Source organism: Ictalurus furcatus, chromosome 19 (assembly GCF_023375685.1).
Source record: "Ictalurus furcatus strain D&B chromosome 19, Billie_1.0, whole genome shotgun sequence".
In the NCBI taxonomy this organism is placed as follows: Eukaryota; Metazoa; Chordata; class Actinopteri; order Siluriformes; family Ictaluridae; genus Ictalurus; species Ictalurus furcatus.
Window position 1 is genome coordinate 6078492 of NC_071273.1, and position 22793 is coordinate 6101284.

The 22793-nt window shown below is 40.7% G+C and overlaps 2 protein-coding genes across 3 annotated transcripts in view; both read right to left on the reverse strand.

Annotated features, from left to right (window-relative positions):
* Nucleotides 1-22793, reverse strand: part of LOC128623031 (zinc finger protein 850-like) — a 207434-nt gene that overhangs the window by 95266 nt on the left and 89375 nt on the right.
* LOC128623028 (interferon-induced GTP-binding protein Mx1-like) lies at nt 12561-21844 on the reverse strand. Of its 2 annotated transcripts, none has more exons than XM_053649873.1 (12): nt 21634-21844; nt 19586-19723; nt 18751-18902; nt 18476-18614; nt 17921-18119; nt 17623-17701; nt 17413-17535; nt 15780-15921; nt 15149-15307; nt 14838-14914; nt 14396-14653; nt 12561-13523 (listed from the first exon to the last, which is right to left on the reverse strand). In XM_053649873.1, the coding sequence occupies exons 1-12, from the start codon at nt 21821-21823 to the stop codon at nt 13302-13304; spliced, it is 1878 nt and encodes a 625-aa protein (XP_053505848.1). In that variant the 5' UTR covers nt 21824-21844; the 3' UTR covers nt 12561-13301. The 2 variants fall into 2 exon arrangements, with proteins under 2 accessions (XP_053505848.1, XP_053505847.1); XM_053649872.1 differs by having other exon boundaries at nt 19586-19726; nt 21634-21718.

Here is a 22793-nt window from a genome sequence, read left to right on the forward strand (position 1 = left end):
GCTAGAGAACCAATGAAATCCTTTCCCTTTCGCTGAAGGGGTGTGTACCAAAGGAATTTTACTCACGGAGTAAAATATACGAATCGTCCTTTATATGGACTTCGGTTTATTATAGAACAAAAAAATAACATTACAATTGCCTTAACTCAGAATATAAAGAAAAATAAAATAAAGAAAAACAAGCAACTATGCAGAGTCTAAAAATAGTTTTCTTTTAAGAAGAGACATAAAATATATAAATCGTTTAGATCGCGCAGGATCAGATAGTTTTTCTTCCTTCACATGAAACTAAAACGAATAATGTTCACCCGAGGTGCGGCCCTGACCGCTCGTCTGTTCAAAGCTTATATACATCTTCGCTTGTGGTTTCAAGCGCTAGAGTCTAAGTTTTCTCTCAAAAACGCAACGCCTTCTCAACGATGTCCGGATGCGGTTACGAGTGAAAACTCTGAAGCTGCATGTAGAAAACAGAAAGCATGCCCTTATTTGGGTCTTTAACAGAGAGATAGAGGGTGGGGGATTTGTGGTTTTTGAGCACTTGCCTTAAAGCTGTGTGTGTTTTACCACTGGCTGTAAAAAAACAGGAAGTAAAAAACAGAATGTATGTTTTTACTGGGCTTTCTTCAGATTTAAGCGTTCTACCAGTCTTTCCATTTCATCTATTTGTCTAGGAAGATTAGAGAGTCTCGCTATTTTCCCATGTCTCTGACTTAATTTCCTAATGTATTCAGTTCTCCTGTATTCAGCACGTTCTTTTAACATTTCAGCTTCAGCTGTCATTTGATTTAAGACACTTAGTATGCTATCACATTCTTTCACTACACAATCATTTTTCCATATCAGCTTTTCTGTTCTTTTTATATCCAGCGTGTCGAGCTGTAGCTCTCTCAGGTCTTGCTGGATGGGCATAATGTCCGGAACAGCTTTTTCAGCGGCCCCCGAACCAGAAGATTTTCCAGTCTGTCTTTCTCCATGTTGCTGTCTTGCCCACCCCGTTCTCCTTCTTCTTTTTCTTCTCACGTGGTTCTGTTTCACCAGACCGTCATGGTTGAGGTTCTTTATATAGTTTAATCATAATACAGTTTTAATCATTTTCACATAACATCACATAATATAATACATTAGCTTGTATTTTATATTAAGCTGGAAATAACGGTAGGACTGAGGCTACATATATCTGAGATCTAAATCTCCTATAACAATATATATATATATTACATTTCATGATGACTCCCCTGACCGCACGTCACTGATATATATATAAGTGACGTGCGGTCAGGGGAGTCATCATGAAATGTAAAAAACAAATAATGATTTCTCCACTGATCTGTGATAAAAATGTAATTGTTGTATGATTCCAATCATTCCAATGATTTTTATAGTCAATATCACTGAATGTGAGTATTTTCCTGTTCAAATATTCAGGAAAGACGCGAAGGGAGGCAGTGACTAGCTGAGCCTCCTCCCGGATTGTGCAATCCCTCACAAACTGGGTTGAGCTATTTTTTATTTTGCTCAACTTGAGCACGTGCAATTGATCTCTCTGTATGTCACCAATGTAATGTTTGTACACACTTTTATTATATGTCCTCACATTCCATAGTCTAGGTCATGTTTTTCACGTATGTGCATAACATTAGTCTTGCTGATCTGACATAATGATGCAGTGAAAAACCAGGAGGGGAGGCAGCCAGTACCTCTGCCTCACTGAAGGGGGCGTGTGTGAGCATACGGGCTTGTTCTGCTATTGTTCTTCTTCACGTATTACAGACAAAAGGCATTGTGGGTAATATGCTAGCTAAAAAAGTCAAGTGCATCGCATCAGTCCATTTATTTGTATTTTTTTTGCCCTGACTGCAAAAATGGAAGATTATTTATAAATATTATATATATATATATATATATATATATATATATATATATATATATATATATATATGATAAATAATGGAACACCGATGACAGAGCTAAAAGATTTGCTTCAAATGACGGGACAGAAGAAAACACTGACTGTTTGGTTGTGCTTCGAGAAACCGCCTTTTCTACTTTCCCTGCCTTTTGTTCTCAACGAGTGACAATGTCTGGACTACAGCGGGATTTTGTGACTTGAAAAATATACCAAGAAGCATCAGCAGACATAAAAGTTCAAGTACTCACCTTCAAAGCCAAATTGCTTTAAAAACTTTTGGAAGCGCAAGGATAGATTTGGTGTTGAACGAACAGCGGAGACTAAATATTAGCGTCCACAATGCTAAGGTAAAGGAAAACCGAGAGATTTTAAAAGACCTCATTAATGCAACTTGCTTCCTAGCCGAACAGCAATTAGCATGAGAGTAGCATCAACAATGAGAGTACGACCTCTTCTAATCGTGGAAACTATGTAGAACTATTACATGCTTTTTCTGAGAAAGATGATAGGTTAGCTAGACATTTGGAGACATCCTCTGTGCTTTCCGGCTTATCAAACAGAATTCAGAATGATTTAATTGAAGCAATAAGTGATGTGATTAGAAATTATATAAAAAAAGGAGATTAATGCAGCCCGATTTGTTTCTGTAGAAGTAGACGAGACAACGGATGTCACAAACAAAGCACAGATCTGTCATTTTGCGTTCTGTGGCGTGAAGTGAGGTGTCCTGTGAAGTGAGGGAGGCGTTTTTAGGATTTGATGATGTGAGTAATGACAGACGAGTAAAGGTAAGACCATGCATACACTGCTGTACAGTCCATGACAAACATAAAAGACCAGCCCTTTTTTAATAATGACTAAAAATAGATATATATAAAACAAGATAAGAAAAAAATGAAGTTATTTTAAAGAATAAAACTACATTTGTCTTTTTGTTGTGGACTGTATATACTTTCATTTGTATTGAATGAGTATGAATTGTGGAATTGTGATGGCAAATTAAGAACACATGGAGGGTGCAGAGCAAATGCTCTCTCTCTGAGCTGCTATAAATTTAACGTTCTTTTTTGGCCAAATATGCTCCTTACCTATGTATGTGTAAAGAATTCTGATATGGGATATGAAACATAACCAGTAGTCAGTGTGCAAGGAGCCAGTTGAATGGTGAATTTATGCTACTCTGTTGAATTCATATATTTGTAAATCTGACTTTGAAAGGGTCAGTGCCTCCCCAGCCATGAACCTCACAGCACGTCACTGCACACAACGCAGACTACAACCAGTTACACTTGTAACTTGTAACAGGTCCAAATGCAAAATGTTAAGTAATGTTAAGTCAAGATTACTTGATTGTTTAATTAAGGACAACATTAGGGTTTACAGTGTATAATAGGGATGCTTGACTACATGAGTTATCACTGACAGTGCATGTATTATCCACTTCCTCTTGAAAGGAATTTTTGTCTCACAGACCACGAGCTTCTCTCAGGAGGCTTCTTTCTTCAACTCGACGTCTGGCAATGTGAACACACTTGACGACTTATGGGAAGCGAGCCACTTATGTGCTCTGGGCACTTCGGCTCAGGGGAAGTCCCTGACATTACTGTATGTGAAGAGTCCACCATAAAAGTCTCTGTATTTTGTTACTCTGTAAGTTGTTACTATAGAAATAGTGAAGAATTAGAATGAGTCTCATTAATATAAACCTATGGTTTATCTTGTGGCTGGCACTACTGTCAGAGTTCCTGTTATAAAAGATTCATTAATACCTTCTGACCAATCGAGCATTCAGTACCACTGTGGTGTAAATAATATTAACATTAAATTGTAGATACTGGATTGTTGCCAGTGGAACATCTCATAGCAGATGTTTCAATTGTAAATACATTGTTTTATTAAATAAAAGTTTATTTGTAGAATTTGTGCTGGTGACATAAAAAAAAAAACAACCAATGTTTGTTTTTCCCCTCAGTGATGAGTAGCAACCAGCTCCAGCTGTGACTGTCCTGAAGGGCCTGAAGGGCTTCTTACATGTTAATCAAACACTTAGTCTTCAGTTCTCCTTGTACACACACTCTCACTCCATACATGCATATATACTAATTCAAACATCACACACACATACTCCATACGTGCATATACATTTATACAACACTCACACACACACACACACACTCCGTACATGCATATACACTAATTCAAACATCACACACACACACACTCCATACGTGCATATACACTAATTCAAACATCACACACACACACACACTCCGTACATGCATATACACTTATACAACACTCACACACACACACACTCCATACGTGCATGTACACATATTCAACACTCACACATACCCACACACTCCATATGCGCATCTACACTTATACAACACAAACACACTCCATGTGTGCATATACATTTATATAACACTCACACACACTCCATACGTGCATCTACACGTATACAACACTCACACATACATACACACACTCACTCCATACGTGCATATACACTAATTCAAATATCACACACACACACACCATATGTGCATAGACAATTATAAAACACTCACACATACACACACACACACACACTCCATACGTGCATATCCACCTATAAAACACTCACACACACACACTCACACACACAAGCATACACACACACTCCACACGTGCATATACACTTATACAACACTCACACACACACATACTCCATACGTGCATATACACCTATAAAACACTCACACACACACACTCACACACACAAGCATACACACACACTCCACACGTGCATATACACTTATACAACACTCACACACACACACATACTCCATACGTGCATCTACACGGATACAAAACTCACACACACACACTCCATACGTGCATATACATTTATACAAGACTCTCTCTCTCACACACACACACACACACACACACACACACATTCACATACACACTTATATAACACTCACACATACTCACACACACACAAACACTCCATACGTGCATATACACTTATACAACACACACACAAGCGCACACACATACTACATACGTGCATATACACTGATACAACACACACACACACAAGCGCAAACACACACTCCTTATGTGCATATACACTTATAGAACACTCACATACAAATACACACACACTCCATCTGTATCTACAGTTATAGTACACTCACACACACACACACACACACACTCACACTCCATACATGCATGTACATTTATACAACACTCACTCACTCACACACACACACTCCATGCGTGCATCTACACGTATACAACACTCACACATACACACACACTCCCTACGTGCATATACACTTATACAACACACACACACACACACACACACACACACACACACACACTCCATATCTGCATATACACTAATTCAAAATCACACACACACACACGCCATACGTGCATATACACTTATACAACACTCACACATATACACACAAACACTCCATACGTGCATATACACCTATAAAACACTCACACACACACACTCACACACACAAGCATACACACACACGCCATATGTGCACATACACTTATACAACACTCTCTCTCACACACACACACACACACACACACATACTCCATATGTGCATCTACATGGATACAAAACTCACACACACACTCCATACGTGCATATACATTTATACAAGACTCTCTCTCTCACACACACACACACACACACACACACATTCACATACACACTTATATAACACTCACACATACTCACACACACAAACACTCCATACGTGCATACACACTGATACAACACACACACACACAAGCGCAAACACACACTCCTTATGTGCATATACACTTATAGAACACTCACATACAAATACACACACACTCCATGTGTATCTACAGTTATAGTACACTCACACATACACACACACACACACACACACACACTCAAATATAGACACACACACAAGCACACACACACTCACACTCCATACATGCATGTACATTTATACAACACTCACTCACTCACACACACACACTCCATGCGTGCATCTACACGTATACAACACTCACACATACACACACACTCCCTACGTGCATATACACTTATACAACACTCACACACACACACACACACACACACACACTCACTCCGTATGTGCATATACACTCATTCAAACATCACACACACACACATGCCATACATGCATATACACCTATACAACACTCACACATACACACACACACACACTCCATATCTGCATATACACTAATTCAAAATCACACACACACACACACGCCATATGTGCACATACACTTATACAACACTCACATACAAATACACACACACTCCATGTGTATCTACAGTTATAGTACACTCACACATACACACACACACATTTTTGTTTTCTTTTCTTGTAGTTTAGTTAGTTTTCTTTTGGTAAAGTTAGAGGGTATTTTTGTTTATTATTTTGGCCTGACCGGCTTCTGAAGAGTGAAATCACTGTGTATATATAAAAGGTGCTCCATTTGGAGAATAAACAAAGCAAACGCAATCTTGGTCTCGCCAACCCTTTTCTTTTTTTTAATTTTATTCTATGTTGCCGCCCGACCTAGACCGGGTCGTAACACACACACACTCCATATCTGCATATACACTAATTCAGACATCACACACACACTCCATACATGCATATACACCTATAAAACACTCACACACACACTAAATTCATGCATATACTCTTGTGCAACGCACACACAGACACACTCCACACATACACACACACACACACTCCATATGTGTATCTACAGTTATACTACACACAAACACACACACACACACACACACACACACTCCATATGTGTATCTACAGTTATACTACACTCACACATACACACACACACACACTCCATAGGTACATATACACTTACACATCACTCACACACACACACTCGCTACGTGCATATACACTTATACAACACTCATACATACACAGACACACACACACACACACACACACACACATGCACACACACACTCCAGACATGCATATACATTTATACAACACTCTCACTCACACACACACACTCTCCATACGTGCATCTACACGTATACACCACTCACACATACACACACACGCTCTACGTGCATATACACTTATGCAACACTCACACATACACACACTCACTCCATACGTACATATACACTAATTCAAACATTACACACACGCACACACACACTCCATATGTGTATATACACAATTTGGACATTTTCACTTAGGGGTGTACTCACTTTTGTTGCCAGCGGTTTAGACATTAATGGCTGTGTGTTGAGTTATTTTGAGGGGACAGCCAATTTACACTGTTATACAAGCTGTACACTCACTACTTTACATTGTGGCAAAGTGTCATTTCTTCAGTGTTGTCACATTAAAAGATACAATCAAATATTTACAAAAATGTGAGGGGTGTACTCACTTTTGTGAGATACTGTACATGCATGTACAACACACACACACACACACACACATACACACACACACACACACACACACAACATACCTGCATACACACATATACAACACTCACACACACACACACTATTTTCTCACTGTGTTTTCTGATCTGTCAATTTCTTTTCTGATCTGTTATTCTGTTTTCTGATTTGGATTTTGGAGCTTGCGTCGCGACTCCTCCTTCCGCTATGGAAAGGCAAAAGGGAAAAAAGAGAGAGAAAAAAACATACACACACACACACACACACACACACACACACACACACACAAGAATAATAGTAATAATTCCTCTCTGACTCCGAGGAGCCAGAAGGATGTGCTAAAAACTGAGAGCAGCATATAAAGAGCTGCTTGAAGTGACTACTAAGGCTGGATTAGCCTTTTTCTCCCCAGTGAAAGTAAATCCCTCACACTGAAGAAAACTCCCCTTTCTTCCAGAAGTGCATGAGAAAATATCAGGCTTCTGGGGAAAAACCGTATTTATAACCCCACAATGTTGGATTATTCGGCCATGGAGGGGAATGAACGGCATGGCTATTTAGCTATGCTGAAGGTGGAGGAGGCGCTTACGAGCTACCTCTCTCCATCGACGGCAGGTAATTTAGGGGGGCCGGCTTTGCCATCCAAGCCACCGTGTAAGGCCACTGTGGCATTGGTGGGCAAGACCTATGCAGTAGTAGTCTTGCTTGTGGGTCACTGCAGACAATGCCAGTGTTGCAGGCCTACCAAGCAGACCTGCTGAGTGAGCTCGACATATGGCAGCATTCAGCCAGTTCCTTCCCTTTTGTGTCAAGTTCAAGTTCCTTCCCTTTTGTGCCAGCACTAGGGCGAGGCAGACACAGAAGGCAAATATGGCAGCCCGCCAATCCCGCAGACAGCCAGGGGAACCGGGCGGCCACAGTCGCGGCCTGCTACTAGGCCTGATCTGAGAATGCTCATAAAGGCCAAGCAGACAAAGAAGAGCGGTCCTGAGGGGCCGTGGAGGGACGTATCAGGGGACACGAGGTTGTTAGGGCAGTTATCCCCCAGTGCTACTGTAGGGCCTCCCCTAGCCAAAGCTGTCCCAAGTTTTCAGTGTTCTCTGGTCACCGAGCTGTCACAGGGCATCGGAAATCTGATGCTATCCCTCCAATAGAAAGTGGAATAGTTAACGTCACTAAAAGACTGTCTGGCAGCATGGAAACTACTGCCAAATGTGTCTCCATGGGTTCTGTCTACCGTAGAAAAGGGTTGTCTGGTCCAGTTTAGAGCGCATCCCCCACGGTTCAGAGGTGTGCTCACCTCAGTATTCAGCACAGACCAGAGCCTGATGTTAGCACAAGAAGTAAGATCCCTCTTGGACAAAGGGGCCATAGAACATGTACCCGTTCTCTGAGGGAGGATTTTACAGCCATTATTTCCTGGTCCGCAAAAAAAAGAGGAATATGCGGTCAATTTTAGATCTGCATCATCTGAACTGTACTCTTCGGAAATACAGGTTCAAGATGCTGACGCCCAAACTTATCGTTCCACACATTCAGTTTGAGGACTGGTTTGTGACGATAGATCTAAAAGGTGCATATTTCTACATAGAAATATCACTAGCTTTATCCCCTTGCACCTTCACGAAGTGCATGGATGTCATTCTAACCACCTGGATGACTGGTTAATTCTAGCACGATCCAGTGAACTGACGGTTCAACACTGAGATGTTGTTCTCACCCACATGAAGAGCTTTGGGCTCAGGTTGAACCTCAGAAAAGTATCAAGATTGAGCAAGATATAAAGCTGGATCTTGGCGTCCCCTCCAGTCTCTGTGGGAGACTATTGGAGCTTATGGGTAGCCATCATCATACTATTGAGCCTATTGCACAGGAGACCATTTCAGTGGTGGCTGAGAAGTTGGGAGTTTCATCCAAAGGTGAAATCTGTGAGAGTAATCAGTGTCACGCTGTGATGCCTACGTGCTCTGAGAATTTGAGTGTCCCCGGTTTCTAGCCTTGAGTCACACTCTAGGAATGTTTCCTTAGCACAAGGCGGTAATGACAGACACCTCCCTCATGGGCTGGAGCACGGTCTTAGACAGCTGTCCAGCTCATGGTCTCTGGAGTGGCCCTCATCTGGAGCAACATATAAATTGCCTAGAAATGTGGGCCATATTTCTAGCACTGAAATTCCTTCTTCCTCAATTGAGAGGTCACCATGTGTTTACAGACAACACAGCGGTGGTCTCATTTATTGACCACCAGGGAGGATTATGTCCACGCCCCCGTTCAGGCAGACGCAACTAATTCTTCTCTGGGCAGAGGGAAAGTTTTGTCAGTGAGTGCATTGTGCATTCTGGGCAACTGGAATGTGGGGGCAGACATCCTGTTGAGGCAGGGGCTGAGGCCCAGGGATTGGTGGCTCCATCCACAAGTGGTGGAGTCCATATGGCGGAGGTTTGGCCAAGCGGGACTGCATGTGTTCGCCTCCGAGGAGACAACACACTGTGGTTCGCCCTCACTCCTCCCGCACAATTAGGGCTGGACGCCATGGTGCACATGTGGCCGAGGTCACATCTGTACGCTTTCCCCCGGATCGCTCTGCTCCCACAAGTTCTAGCGAGAGTTCGCCAAGACAGAATGACTCTTGCTAGTAGCACCTTATTGGGCAGCTCGAATATGGCTCTCAGAGATAATATCCCTGCTAGATGGCACTCCTTGGGAGATTCCCATCCGCAGGGATACACTGTAGACCCAGTGAACTGCGCAGTAGCTACAGTCTTGGAGTTCTTGCAAGAACATTTCTCAGCGGGGTGGGCTCCTTCTACAATCACGGTTTACGTGGACGCCATTTCGGCCAGCCACGCCCCTGTTGATGGAGCCCCTGTGGGGCAACATCCTCTAACTTCGAGGTTCATGTGTGGTGTCAGTTGGCTGAGGCCCATCTGCAGGCTGTGCATACTTTCCTGGGACCTTTCTGTGGTCCTGGAAGGTCTGTCAGGTGCCCCATTTGAGCCCTTAGAGTGGATCTACTGTCTCAAGCTGGATGGCTGATTTATCACCCTCGGCCAGAACTATGGAAACTCTGGGTCTGGACTATGGGGGCACCAGCTCATAGATTCTGGTCTAACAAGTGAGATTGTAGAGACCATGTTAAATGCTAGAGCACCATCCACAAGGAAATTGTATGCACTCAAGTGGCAGCTTTTTGTCTTGTGGTGTGAGGAATGTCAGCTAGACCCAGTGAACTGCACAATAGCTACAGTCCTGGAGTTCTTACAAGAACGTTTCTCAGCGGGGTGGGCTCCTTCTACAATCAGGGTTTACGTGGCTGGCTGAAATGGCCCCTGTTGATGGAGCCTCTGTGGGGCAACATCCTCTAACTTCGAGGTTCATGCATGGTGTCAGCCCATCTGCAGGCTGCGCACACCTTCCTGGGACCTTTCTATGGTCCTGGAAGGTCTGTCAGGGACCCCATTTGAACCCATAGAGTCAGTCTCTGAGAAGCTTCTGACTCTAAAGGTAGCTCTTCTGCTGGCCCTGACATCTCTCAAGTGAGTAGGAGATCTACAAACTCTCTCTGTTGCCCCTTCCTGCCTTGACTTTGCCCCTGGATTATCCAAGGCCTTCCTGTATCCTATGCTGGATTATATTCCTAAAGTGCCTATATCAGCTGCCCACCCTGTGGTGTTGCAGGCTTTCTGCCCTCCTCCATTCGTCATACTGGAATAAGAGAAATTGCACAGACTGTGTCCAGTAAGGGCCCTCTGTACTTATGTCCACCACTCCGGCCAGTGGCGTAAGTTGGAGCAGCTGCTGGTCTGCTTTGGTGGCGACAGTAGAGGTGATGCTGTGTCAAAGCAGCGCATCTCTAATTGGATAGTGGAAGCAATCTGTACTGCTTATGAGGCACGCGGTCTCGCTACGCCTCTGGGCATAAGGGCTCATTCCACTAGGGCGGTCGCCTCCGCAAAGGCTTTGTCCAAAGGGGTATCCTTACAGGATGTGTGTGCTGCTGCAGGGTGGTCTACGCCACACACATTCATTCATTATTACAGCCTGGATATTCATTCCACCCCGGGCTTGAGTGCCTTGCAGTGACCCTCAGGCTTAGGTCTTTTTGAACAGGCTGTACCCTTGGTATGACGGAGTGGGTATTCTCATTCCCAGAAAATGTGAGAGGTGTACTCACTTTTGTGAGATACTGTATATCCCATATAAGGTGGGATAGGAAGGGGTAAGATATGTCTTAAAGAGAGAATATGTCAGGAAAAAGTCATTACATTTTAAAGGGTAATTTTCCATCAATATATAATTTATCCATATAAATACCTCCTTGTTTCAGGTTTTGCTTTTAGTGGGTAGCTGTAAAGTCAGCATGGTGGCATTTAAATTTTTTATACCAGATTTCCTTTACATTAATAAACTGCTTTTGGAGCATTACCTGGATAGCCAGACATATGATCTCAACATGATTCCGATTGAACAACAGGCCTAACGCTAAAGCTTAACGTTCTAATTTGCGATCGCAATTTACAGGGTTGATAAATAATAATTCAGCATTTTATTGGCACTAATTGTTGCTAATGGAATGTTCAATTGTTACATTCTTTAGCTAGAAAAATCTGCCAAAAATCAAAGTATGTACTTATGCACAAAATTAAAACAGATATAAAATAAAGCAGAATTGTTCCCTGCTCTATGGCATTTTTCATTAAGAACGTTAGAAAAATTAAGTAGTGCCAGAGGAGGAACAAAGACGGCCAGAAGCTAGGCGATGGTTTTTGCACACTTACAGATTATATTTGGGTAATATTTGGTTAAAAGTGGTGAGAGTGTACAAAATTACTTTGTAAAGTACTCACTGATAAAACATGCTACATAATGCTGGGAAAATGCCACACATGAGAAGTTTTATAGCATACAATGTGTAGGTTTTTATTTATTTATTTATTTTTACATTGTCAGTCGTATGTTAAAGGTGCAATGGACGATTTTTTCCCCTTAATAATATTGTGAATAAGATGGAAAATATGTAGAATGTGATGACACACACACACACACACACACACACACACACACACACACACACACACACACACACACACAGACAATGGTTTAAGCTGTGACTTTTTCATTTTCAGGCCACATTTACTTTACTGTAATGTTTGATCTCTGATCATGCTTCATTGTCACTTCTGTAGAGTTTTATTGTGACATAATATGACACCAAGTAGAGCAAAGATGGGGTTGCAGGGAGCCTGGAGTATATCCCAGGGGACTTTGGGCACAAGGCAGGGGACACCTTGGATGGGGTTCCAACACACATTCACATACTATGGACACATATTTTAGAGATGGCAGTCAGCCTACAGTGCATGTCTTTGGACTGGAGGAGGACACTGTAGTACCCGGAGGAAACTCTCGAAGCACGGGGAGAACATTCAAACTCCACGTACACAATCCTGACATGGTATGTTTAATATATCACCAGTATAATGTGTGTGGGATTAAGACAGAAAAACAAGTAAAACTTCCAATGACGTCCAAACTAGATTTTATGAAAGTTTATTCCTAATTAATCATTATCAATCCAAGTGAAAAAGAAATAATAAAATCATTCTCCCAGCAAGTATCAGAAGCATGAAACAGTCCCAAAACAGAAAAAAAAGTACATCTAGGATAATTTTGTCACAGACTCAACACAGCAAAGTAAGAAATCGCATTAACAGATATTTTGATTACGTTTCTCTAAATATTGTGCAACAAACAAAAAATGCAAAGCTTTTAAGTAGCTATATGAACTAATCATCTAAAATTAAATATATCAATTATTATTATCATTACTACCTGCATTTCCTAAAGTTTTCAAAAGTTATACATTTTCCCGTAAACCATAATTGACTATAAATTTGTAGTTTATAACAAGACCAGTTTGACGAGGGCCTCCGCCAGACGTTTCTGGCGGCTTTTTAGGTTGTTGCGTTTGATGTTGATGAAATTATCTTCTTCCAACAGATCATTAATGTTATAATTCTGCATGAGCTGTAGCATTTCTCTCTGCAGCTGCTCCGCTGACTCCTGAAGCACCTTGTACTTGATCACCAGCGGCACCTGGTCAGCCAGACGGTTACTCGCAATCTAAACACATATTCAATTAAGAAAAATTTACCCCAAACAGAGTCAATCAAGATAAGGCATGCATGTTGTGTTTGACATTTAATTTTTTGAACTGGAGCGATAAGGCTACAGTAAGCAACAAGTAATAGAAGTCTGTCTCAAATAATATTGTAGTCAAGACCGTCCAATTCCAAGACCAGGGCCAGCCGAGGTCGAGTCATGACAGAGTTTTTAGGGGGGAGGGGATCCAGGCCAAGCCAAGATCGAGTTCAAAAGAAAGGAAACCACACCAATTCGAGACCGAAAACCATCAAATCCTTTTCGAGGCCACGTCTTAACTTCAACTAGTAGGCATCATTTGTACATTGCGCCAGTGATTAGGCTGTTTTCTAAAATAAGGTATTACTTGGCTCAATGGTTAAGGCTCTGGGGTACTGATCAGAAAGCCAAGGGTTCAAGCCCCAGCGCTGCCTAGCTGCCACTGTTGGGCCCTTGAGCAAGGCCCTTAAGCCCCTATTTGCTCATGTCTGGTCCTAGCTTCCTAACAACCTGGCATATGCAAAGAAAAGAATTTCATTGTGCTGCAGTGTATGTGAGAAAACCCATCTTTTAAGTCCAAGTGCAAATGCCAAGAGAACTCCAACTCCTCTCAAAAAAGTCAATACGCAGGTATAAGTGGTGTGTTATGGCTAAAGGAGTGTTCATGTTATATGTTCGTGAACTACAATAATCTGTCAAAAATCAAAGCAGGTACTACGCCTTGAAATGAGGATTTCAGAGTAGTGTCCATCATGGTTATGCCCTCTTACTGTGGTTGAACATGATAACATTGCAAATAATCAGAAATATCATCAGTAACACCAGGAAATGAACGATTGACAATAACCACTTACGCTGTAGTAAGACTTGAGGTAGTGCGTCAGATCCTCCAGGGTGGCTTCAGTGTCTGAGCGATTGTACAAACTATTGCAAGGAGGATGAGCCATGCCATGAGATTGTCTCTCATCTTCTTCCTCCATGCGCTTCAGCATGTTCAGGATGTTAGTGTAGACACTATCCTGAGTATAGATCATCAGCTCCATGTTAAACTGAGTCTTCAGCATCGATTCAGCCTCGGACTCCTTCAGCTGCTTTATGTTCTCGATCTTGGTCTGGAGGAACAAAGGACCATCTCACCATGACATGCTTGAACATGATATTCCCTGACAGCATGCTTCTTGTACTAGACCTTTTGGTTCATGTTTATCATATATTGTCATTTGGTGTTCATGGTCCAGCAAATGTAGGCAGAGTTTCAAACGTGTCTGTAAAGTTCGTGTAAATATGAGGACCTACTTTTGTCACTTTGAGGAGATTCGGGAAGTCCGGAAAGTTGGATTGAGCCAGCTGGATGAACTCATTCCTAATGAAATCTAAAAAGAAAAAGAAAAAAAGAAAAACATTAATTTCTGTAATAAATCTCGATGCACACAAAAGGCAAAGCAGAATGTGGAAGAGAAATTGATGTGGAATCTGTGGAAATATGATGTAGTAGTAAATCGTGATATTTTCCCATTATTTATTACCTTACATGCACAGACAGAATACAAAGCCTGCGAAATAGCTCCATACATTTATCTTCAAATGAGTTCTTATATGCCATTTACCTGAGATGTCCTTCATTCTCCTGATGGCAGGTTTCTCCAGCTGTTTGATCTGGTCCTTCAGTATAATCTCAAAGGTCTTGTAGTTGATGAATCCTGGGAGTTCTCTGCCTCTGTATTTTTCTTCATACTCCTTCACTTCCTTCTCAATGCCCTTGTTAACTAAAAATCCCCTCCACCACAAAAGTAAAGGTTCAGGGTAAAGGTAAACTCCATAACCTTCAGTGTGGTCCATCCTACATCCCATCCCCACTCATGTGTTTGTAAAATAAGAGTGGACACTCCTACTGTACAAGAACACTTTTAACAGATTTATAACAGAAGATATGGCTTCATTATTCTTCATCTATGACTTATAAATATGTAAATATACAATTTCCTACAACTCTGACTAGCTTCTCAGTTTAGATAAGATTTTTTTTCCCCAGAAAATTCCTATTTAAATTAAACAAAGATTATGTTGAAATATAGATGCTTGGTGAAAGGTTTTCAAATGTGCAAAGTCATACCGTAGGTAGTACCTGCGGGAAATAAATTAGTACATTTTTTTATTGCAATATTTCAGGTACCCAACATCTGTAACGCCCTTGATATACAGACACAGAGATATATCATCACACCACATGTCACTCACATGTCTTTCCTCTTTTGTCTAGATCCGTCTTCCAGTCATTAAACTGTCTCCTCAGAGTGGAGAAGATGTTGACATGTGGCACGCTCTTCGTCTCCTCTCCAATTGTTATGTTGATGGCGTCCTGCGTGAATGCTGTTATTTTCTAATAAACAAACAAATGCCTGTAGTCAGACTGATTTTTTAAAAAAGAATAAAAACTCAGATGCACTCAGTGTAATACGGTAGCGTTTTAGTGAAGTGTGGCTCCTGCTTGTTGGAATGAAAACCTGCACCCACACCGGCCATTTGCAGATAAGATTGGAGACCCGTGCTCTATACCATTCATTTGCTGTTTGGGTAGAGTTAAATATGGGATTATTTTGTAGATCGTTTATGAACATCTCCTGATTTCAGCTCAACGTCAACATTAGCCAGAAGGTTCGTAAAGCTATAATGTAAAATAAAAGCAGATATAAAGGAAAACGGAATTGATGGTCGAGCCACACATGATATTATGGAGAAGCCAGTGATCCTGACACTTTCTGCTCTCCGGACCTGCCTGATCCAACCTGATGCCCTAGGTCTGGATGGAGCTCTCATCAACTGGAGGCTACAGTCTTGCTAAGGATGATACTGCTTGAAGTACAATGGAAATGGTTTTGGACCTCAATTCCACATTTACGTTCTCGTTGTGGTTACTGGGACTACGGTTGCTGTGATGGCCTTGGGACTGTGATTACCACATGCAGTTTTACACTCAGGTCTCTTTTGGTGAACAGTGGACTAGTTCAACAAACAGACTTCATGTTAAGACCATAATGAACTTTATATTACTTTCACACTATCCGCTGTTACCCAGATGAAGACGGGTTGCCTTCTTAGTCTGGTTCCTCTCAAGGTTTCTTCCTCATATCATCTTAGGGAGTTTTTCCTCACCACTGTCACTACCGACTCACTCAATAGGGATAAATTCACACTTAAACTCTCTATCGTGTGTTTATATATTTCTGTAAAGCTGCTTTGAGCCAATGTTCAGTATTAAAAGCGCTATACAAATAAAAGTGAATTGAATTTGCCGAACCCAAATACGGCATTTTTCATCTTTGTCGGTCTGTGAGCAGGAAATCAATTGGGTTCCTTTCCAGGGATGAAAGGAATAAACAGTATGTCAGAAGATCCTAAGTCAGATAATGTAAAGATAAGTTTTGTTTATATATATAATGTGTGTGTGTGTATATATATATATATATGTATATGTATGTGTGTGTGTGTGTGTGTAATCATTTATTCATCAGCCACAGAAGGGATGAAAGTAAGTGGTGAAGTGATGAGTTGATCTACAATAGCTAGGCCCTTCGTGTTTTCCTTTCATTCCGGTCTCCAAACTGCTTCAACAACGACCTGCTGCCACTCGCTCTCTTAGACTCTCACCTTTTAAGGTGCGATACATTTCAGAGCTGCTCAAATTAAACTCTGGGTATAGTAGACAATATTTGCAGCAGTACATCAAGTGCATGGTGAAAAACACAGGATATACTAGTTACCAAGGAAACAATAACCAGGAAATGACTTTCCAAGGACGTGTTAAATGATATTATTCCAAATGTCAGGATCTTCGCTGTTAGTCTTTATTTCGTTTTTGTGTACAACTCACATCAGTCAGGAAGTCCATCCATTGTTCTGGATCTGTAGGAGGCCCAGAGTTGTAGCGATCCAGTTCAGTCTGAGTTTCAGCCAACATCAGCTGGATTTGCTCCTTCAGCTGCGGCAGAGATTTCTAAAACACACACACAGCCACATTTTACTACCAGCAAGTATTTTACTATGAGCAGGGACATTTATGTACCATACAATCTAGCTTTACCTTGATGTGAAGGACAAGTTCGAGTGTGAGATTCTCAGCCAGCTTGGGAATGGTGGCTTTTCCTGCTTTATACGGCATCCTGTGAAAACCGCATTTTTACATTCATCTCACTGAGTATTTTTTTCAACAGCAACCATTTTTTTTATAGATTAATATGATTAGGACCACTTGTACTAGCTAACATGGTTAATACTCTTGTATTAAAATTGAAATTCTACATACTGCGCATTTAAAGATTCCCGATGGCAAATTCCGGAAAATTCTCAAGACATATCTTCCCTGAGATTAAAATGTCTACCTGAAATGTGGGTGTTCTATAAAGAAGTGCTTCTCCTTCTCGATGGCTTCGTACAGAGAGATGCGGTCCACGACCTCCTGCTGTCCTTGGCACCTGACGACCGTATAGCCTTTGGTGAGGAAAATGATGTCGTTATTGATGACGGACACCACCTCATCCTCCTTGCCTTTGTCCACCAGGTCGGGCTTTGTCAGGATGCCTGTTATGAACACACATGCAAAATGTTTATGGAAGATATCTTGTGTACGTGTTAAAACATCACTGTGGAAGCGCTGGGCGTGGTCGAGAGGAATGGAGAGCAGAGCTGCGGAAGGTGAGCGGTAAGGATCCCAGACCTGTGCCAAATTTGGCTAATGAGTGTTCTGTTCAGTAAGTAGTGGCAAGAATAAAGAGGGTCGAGACTAGAGCTACGCAAGAGCGAGAGCTGAGCTGCTCAGAGCTGCGTGTAAGCATGTGCATTGACCTATGCACAGGGAAATAAAACTGCTGTACTTTTCCCTCCAAACCGAAGAGAAGTGTTACAGTCACAATTCACTATATATTAAAAATACAGACCAATCGTTCTTTCACCGAGTAGATCGATTTTCTGAACCATCTTCAGCGCTTCAGTAGTGGTAATGTCCACATTACACGGCACCACCACCAAGATGATGGTGTCTTGTTTTGTGATGAACTTTTTCATCAGGCTCTTAATCTGAAAAAGTCAGACATGCACTGATACATTTCAAAATGCTTCATTTGATATTTTATCAGAGTTTACAATGTCATATTTAATCAGTATACCACATAACAAATACGATCCATTTAAATAATCCTTAAAAGCAATTGACCTGTTCTCCAATGTCCTCCGGTTGGCCTTCGACTGGCACTCGGACAATACCAGGCAGATCGATGAACGTGAGGTCGGGAGCATTGGTCGACGTCACCTCCAGGCTGATGAGCTCGTCGCTCATGCCCAAGGCTCCAACTATTTCATTCTGAGCTAAAAGAAGAACATGCACATGAGACAGTAATAATTAAAACAAAAATAAGTCAGCTAGGTAAAATATATAATTAAGCAAAGCTAGCTAGCTAACAAAACAGCAACCTAATTAGATAGCGAATGTTTAGGAATAAGTCCAAACAATGTTGGCTTGATAAAATTTGAGAAAGACGCTAATCAAATTAGACTGCTAATGTTAAGGAATGTGCCCAAACAAAGCTAGCTGGCAAACACAACACAACACGGCAATGGGACAGAATAGTCATAATACAATCACATTTTCATTTCATTTTATGCAAGTTTTTATTTGTAAAAGAATTTTACAGACTATAGCTTTTACCTCCTCCTCTTCAGCATTAGAGAGGACTTTGTGTAGCTTCATTACAAGTCAAAAAAGTAGCTAAGCTTGCTTGTATTCAACATTAGTCCGCTTAGGACTTAGGTAAGTACTCATTGAAATTTGCTTGATTTTGTTGTAAGCTTAATAATAATAATAATAAATAAACAGTTAGTTCCTGTCCACTAATTTGACTGTATAAGTGTCATCCCAAGATTTGACAGCGTGACATTCACTGATAGAGTGAAAACAAACCAAATATTTGGCCATACTGTGTCTAAAATGTCAGAGACTTGATAATCATTTCCTTATAGAGCTGTACGACTATGATTCACAACATTGTTACCTTTTCTAATCCATCTCTCCACATCTGCTGGATCTGCAATGTCTCTCTCAATGTCCTTGTACTTGATCTTTCCATGCCAGAAGTCCTTCTGTCTGCTCTTCTTCATCTTGAGCTCAAGTGGACATCGTGTCACGATATCTTCTTGATTAACGGCAGAGAATATAACCGTAAAAAAGTCGAATACTCCTCTCTGACATTTATTCATCTTTTTTAAACATTTGAAGCCATTCTGATACATATGTCATACGTAGCGATTTGCTGTATGTTCAGAAAGTTTCAGTGTAAATAATGTTAAATATAAAGACTTTACAATCATTACATATCTCTCTATGTTACTATTGACTATTAAGTTTCTACTGGTAATGAACATTACATTAGGCTAACATAACTGTGGACATAATACTTGATAGTGATACTTGCTATGAGAGTGAAAATAAAATGAAGATGAAGAAATGCGTTTGAAATAGATTAAACCTGAAATTAAAATTTCACGTACGTGAACGTAACTTTATCCGTATTAAAGTTTCGGCTCCGTTAAGACTCTGTCGATGTCCCTGAAGTGGTCCGATCGGTGCTGTGAGCATGTGCACTACTGTATGTAAATTAGGTTTGATCGGGTTTGTAAATTCTTTTGAAATGGAAGTATCTTGCGGACAATTTTCAAAATTAAACGCAAATTGGATTTGCAGTTGTGTTTCCTACTTGTGGACACGTAAATTGCGACAGAATTCAAGCAAAAACGAAAATGCAAATCGCATATTACCGCGTTTTCGTATACGTGAATGTACAATGTCCGGCAAATTTCAAATGCCACGCAAAATCCACTTGCAGTTGCATTTCACTTGCAGTTGTGTATTACGAGTTACGACCCTGTCAGAAATACTGTAGCAACAGCAATTACCCCGTTGGCTACGTCACTTCCTCGGCATCGTACGTAGTGTGCCAATATTCAAACAGATTCGCAAATCCCTTTGCGTTTGTATGACGCTTCACAGAGACACCGGTCAGTTAGTATCGGGGTGGGAGTATAGGCCTACTATGGGGCGTGTTTGTATTTGTAAGTGACATCGATCACTACAGTCGCAGAGAACGCAGTCACCGTAGTAAAGTTGGTTTTGGATTTGACATTCACTACAATTCTTCCGAATTCTGTCACAATTTACACGTACACTAACGCAAATGTCCTTTTCCTGCAAAAAAAAAAAAGATCTGCAAAGTACTTCCATCCTCTGATATCACGAGCCTACTTCCTGAATTCATTTACAGATATGTCATACATATTTCACATTATATTAAATAATAACAATACAATTATATTAAATTAGAGTTTAAAGTCATTACAGATAAAAGTTGGATGTAATTATAATGTTATTTGACTTTAAAAAAAAAAGAAGTTAGACGAAAAGGGAAATATCACTGTTTTTTTTTGTTTGCTTGTGTCATATATCAAGGAGGTAACTCTGGACTTAATTTCCCAGCAGCCACTGCACCATACTACATCATTGTCACAGGACCACCTGCACCTGTCTCACATTTCTGTTTAACAAGCACTCATATACATAGTCACTGTTTGTACTGCTTCCTCGTCTTACCTATTGTCTATCTTGACCTTTGTCCCTGTACCATGTTTTGTTTCATAGTTTATGTTTAGCCTTAGCCTCAGTATTTTGCCTATGGGTCTTAGTGTCTTTGTTTTGTTGTTTGTTTGTTTATTAAACTGTTTGAACATCTGCGCTTGCTTCCGTATCTTCCTTTGTAACGTGACAGTTTGTTTGCTTGTTTGTTTGTTTTTGAGTTATTTTTTATCTTGAGCTACAGTATAATGAGTGCACTCAAATGCACTTCGGATATTTCATGAAATAAATAAAACGAATAATTATAATCATAGCAAAAATTTTAAATAACAGCAACAACAACAACAACAACAACAACAACAACAACAATAATAATAATAATAATAATAATAATAATAATAATAATAATAATAATAAATCACTTCTTTTTTTTTTAAACCCATATGATTAATAAGTTGACCCATGGTGTCTCACCTCCCCCGCGGGGCAGAGCGACTCCGGACAGCGCCTCCAGCACCGAGCTCTTCCCCGAGCTCTGGTCTCCGATCACGGCGATGGCTGGAAGCGCGAGGTCCTTCTCCACACCGAGCGGGCGCAGAGAGTCGATCAGGTCGATGTACGGGCGCACCTTCTCCTCATACTGCTCACTCAGGCTCGCGCTCATCTCTGACAGCTGAGAAACTCGGCAAAGTAAGTCGATCAATAACTAATTAAGGTCGTTTTTAGGCTGCGCTTTTATGCAGCTCTGTTTCCTCTGAGTTACGTGGAAAAGTGAAACTGATGCACCAGGTCACTTCACCTGTCATGCAAAGCGCCAACGGATCACCTGAGATCCAGACCATATTTAGCGAGACTGATGCAAATACAAGTACAAATGCAAATACGGCCAAGACGAGTCGAAGCCAATACAGAAAAACCTCTTGAGGTATCCCTAGTTCAAAGGTGGGTCAATAACTGTGCTGAATTTACCTCAAAATTGTGGGTTCAAGAAAAAGGCATAGAACATTTTTAACCAAAGAGTACATACCGAAGACACTGCAGGGTATTTAAGTCTTTGTATTGTTGCTACTTAGTGGCTGTGTGTGTGCATATATATATATATATATATATATATATATATATATATATATATATATATATAAGGTGGGATAGGAAGGGGTAAGATATGTCTTAAAGAGATAATATGTCAGGAAAAAATCATTACATTTTAAAGGGTAATTTTCCATCAATATATAATTTATCCATATAAATACCTCCTTGTTTCAGGTTTTGCTTTTAGTGGGTAGCTGTAAAGTCAGCATGGTGGCATTTAAATTTTTTATACCAGATTTCCTGTACATTAATAAACTGCTTTTGGAGCATTACCTGGATAGCCAGACATATGATCTCAACATGATTCCGATTGAACAACAGGCCTAACGCTAAAGCTTAACGTTCTAATTTGCGATCGCAATTTACAGGGTTGATAAATAATAATTCAGCATTTTATTGGCACTAATTGTTGCTAATGGAATGTTCAATTGTTACATTCTTTAGCTAGAAAAATCTGCCAAAAATCAAAGTATGTACTTATGCACAAAATTAAAACAGATATAAAATAAAGCAGAATTGTTCCCTGCTCTATGGCATTTTTC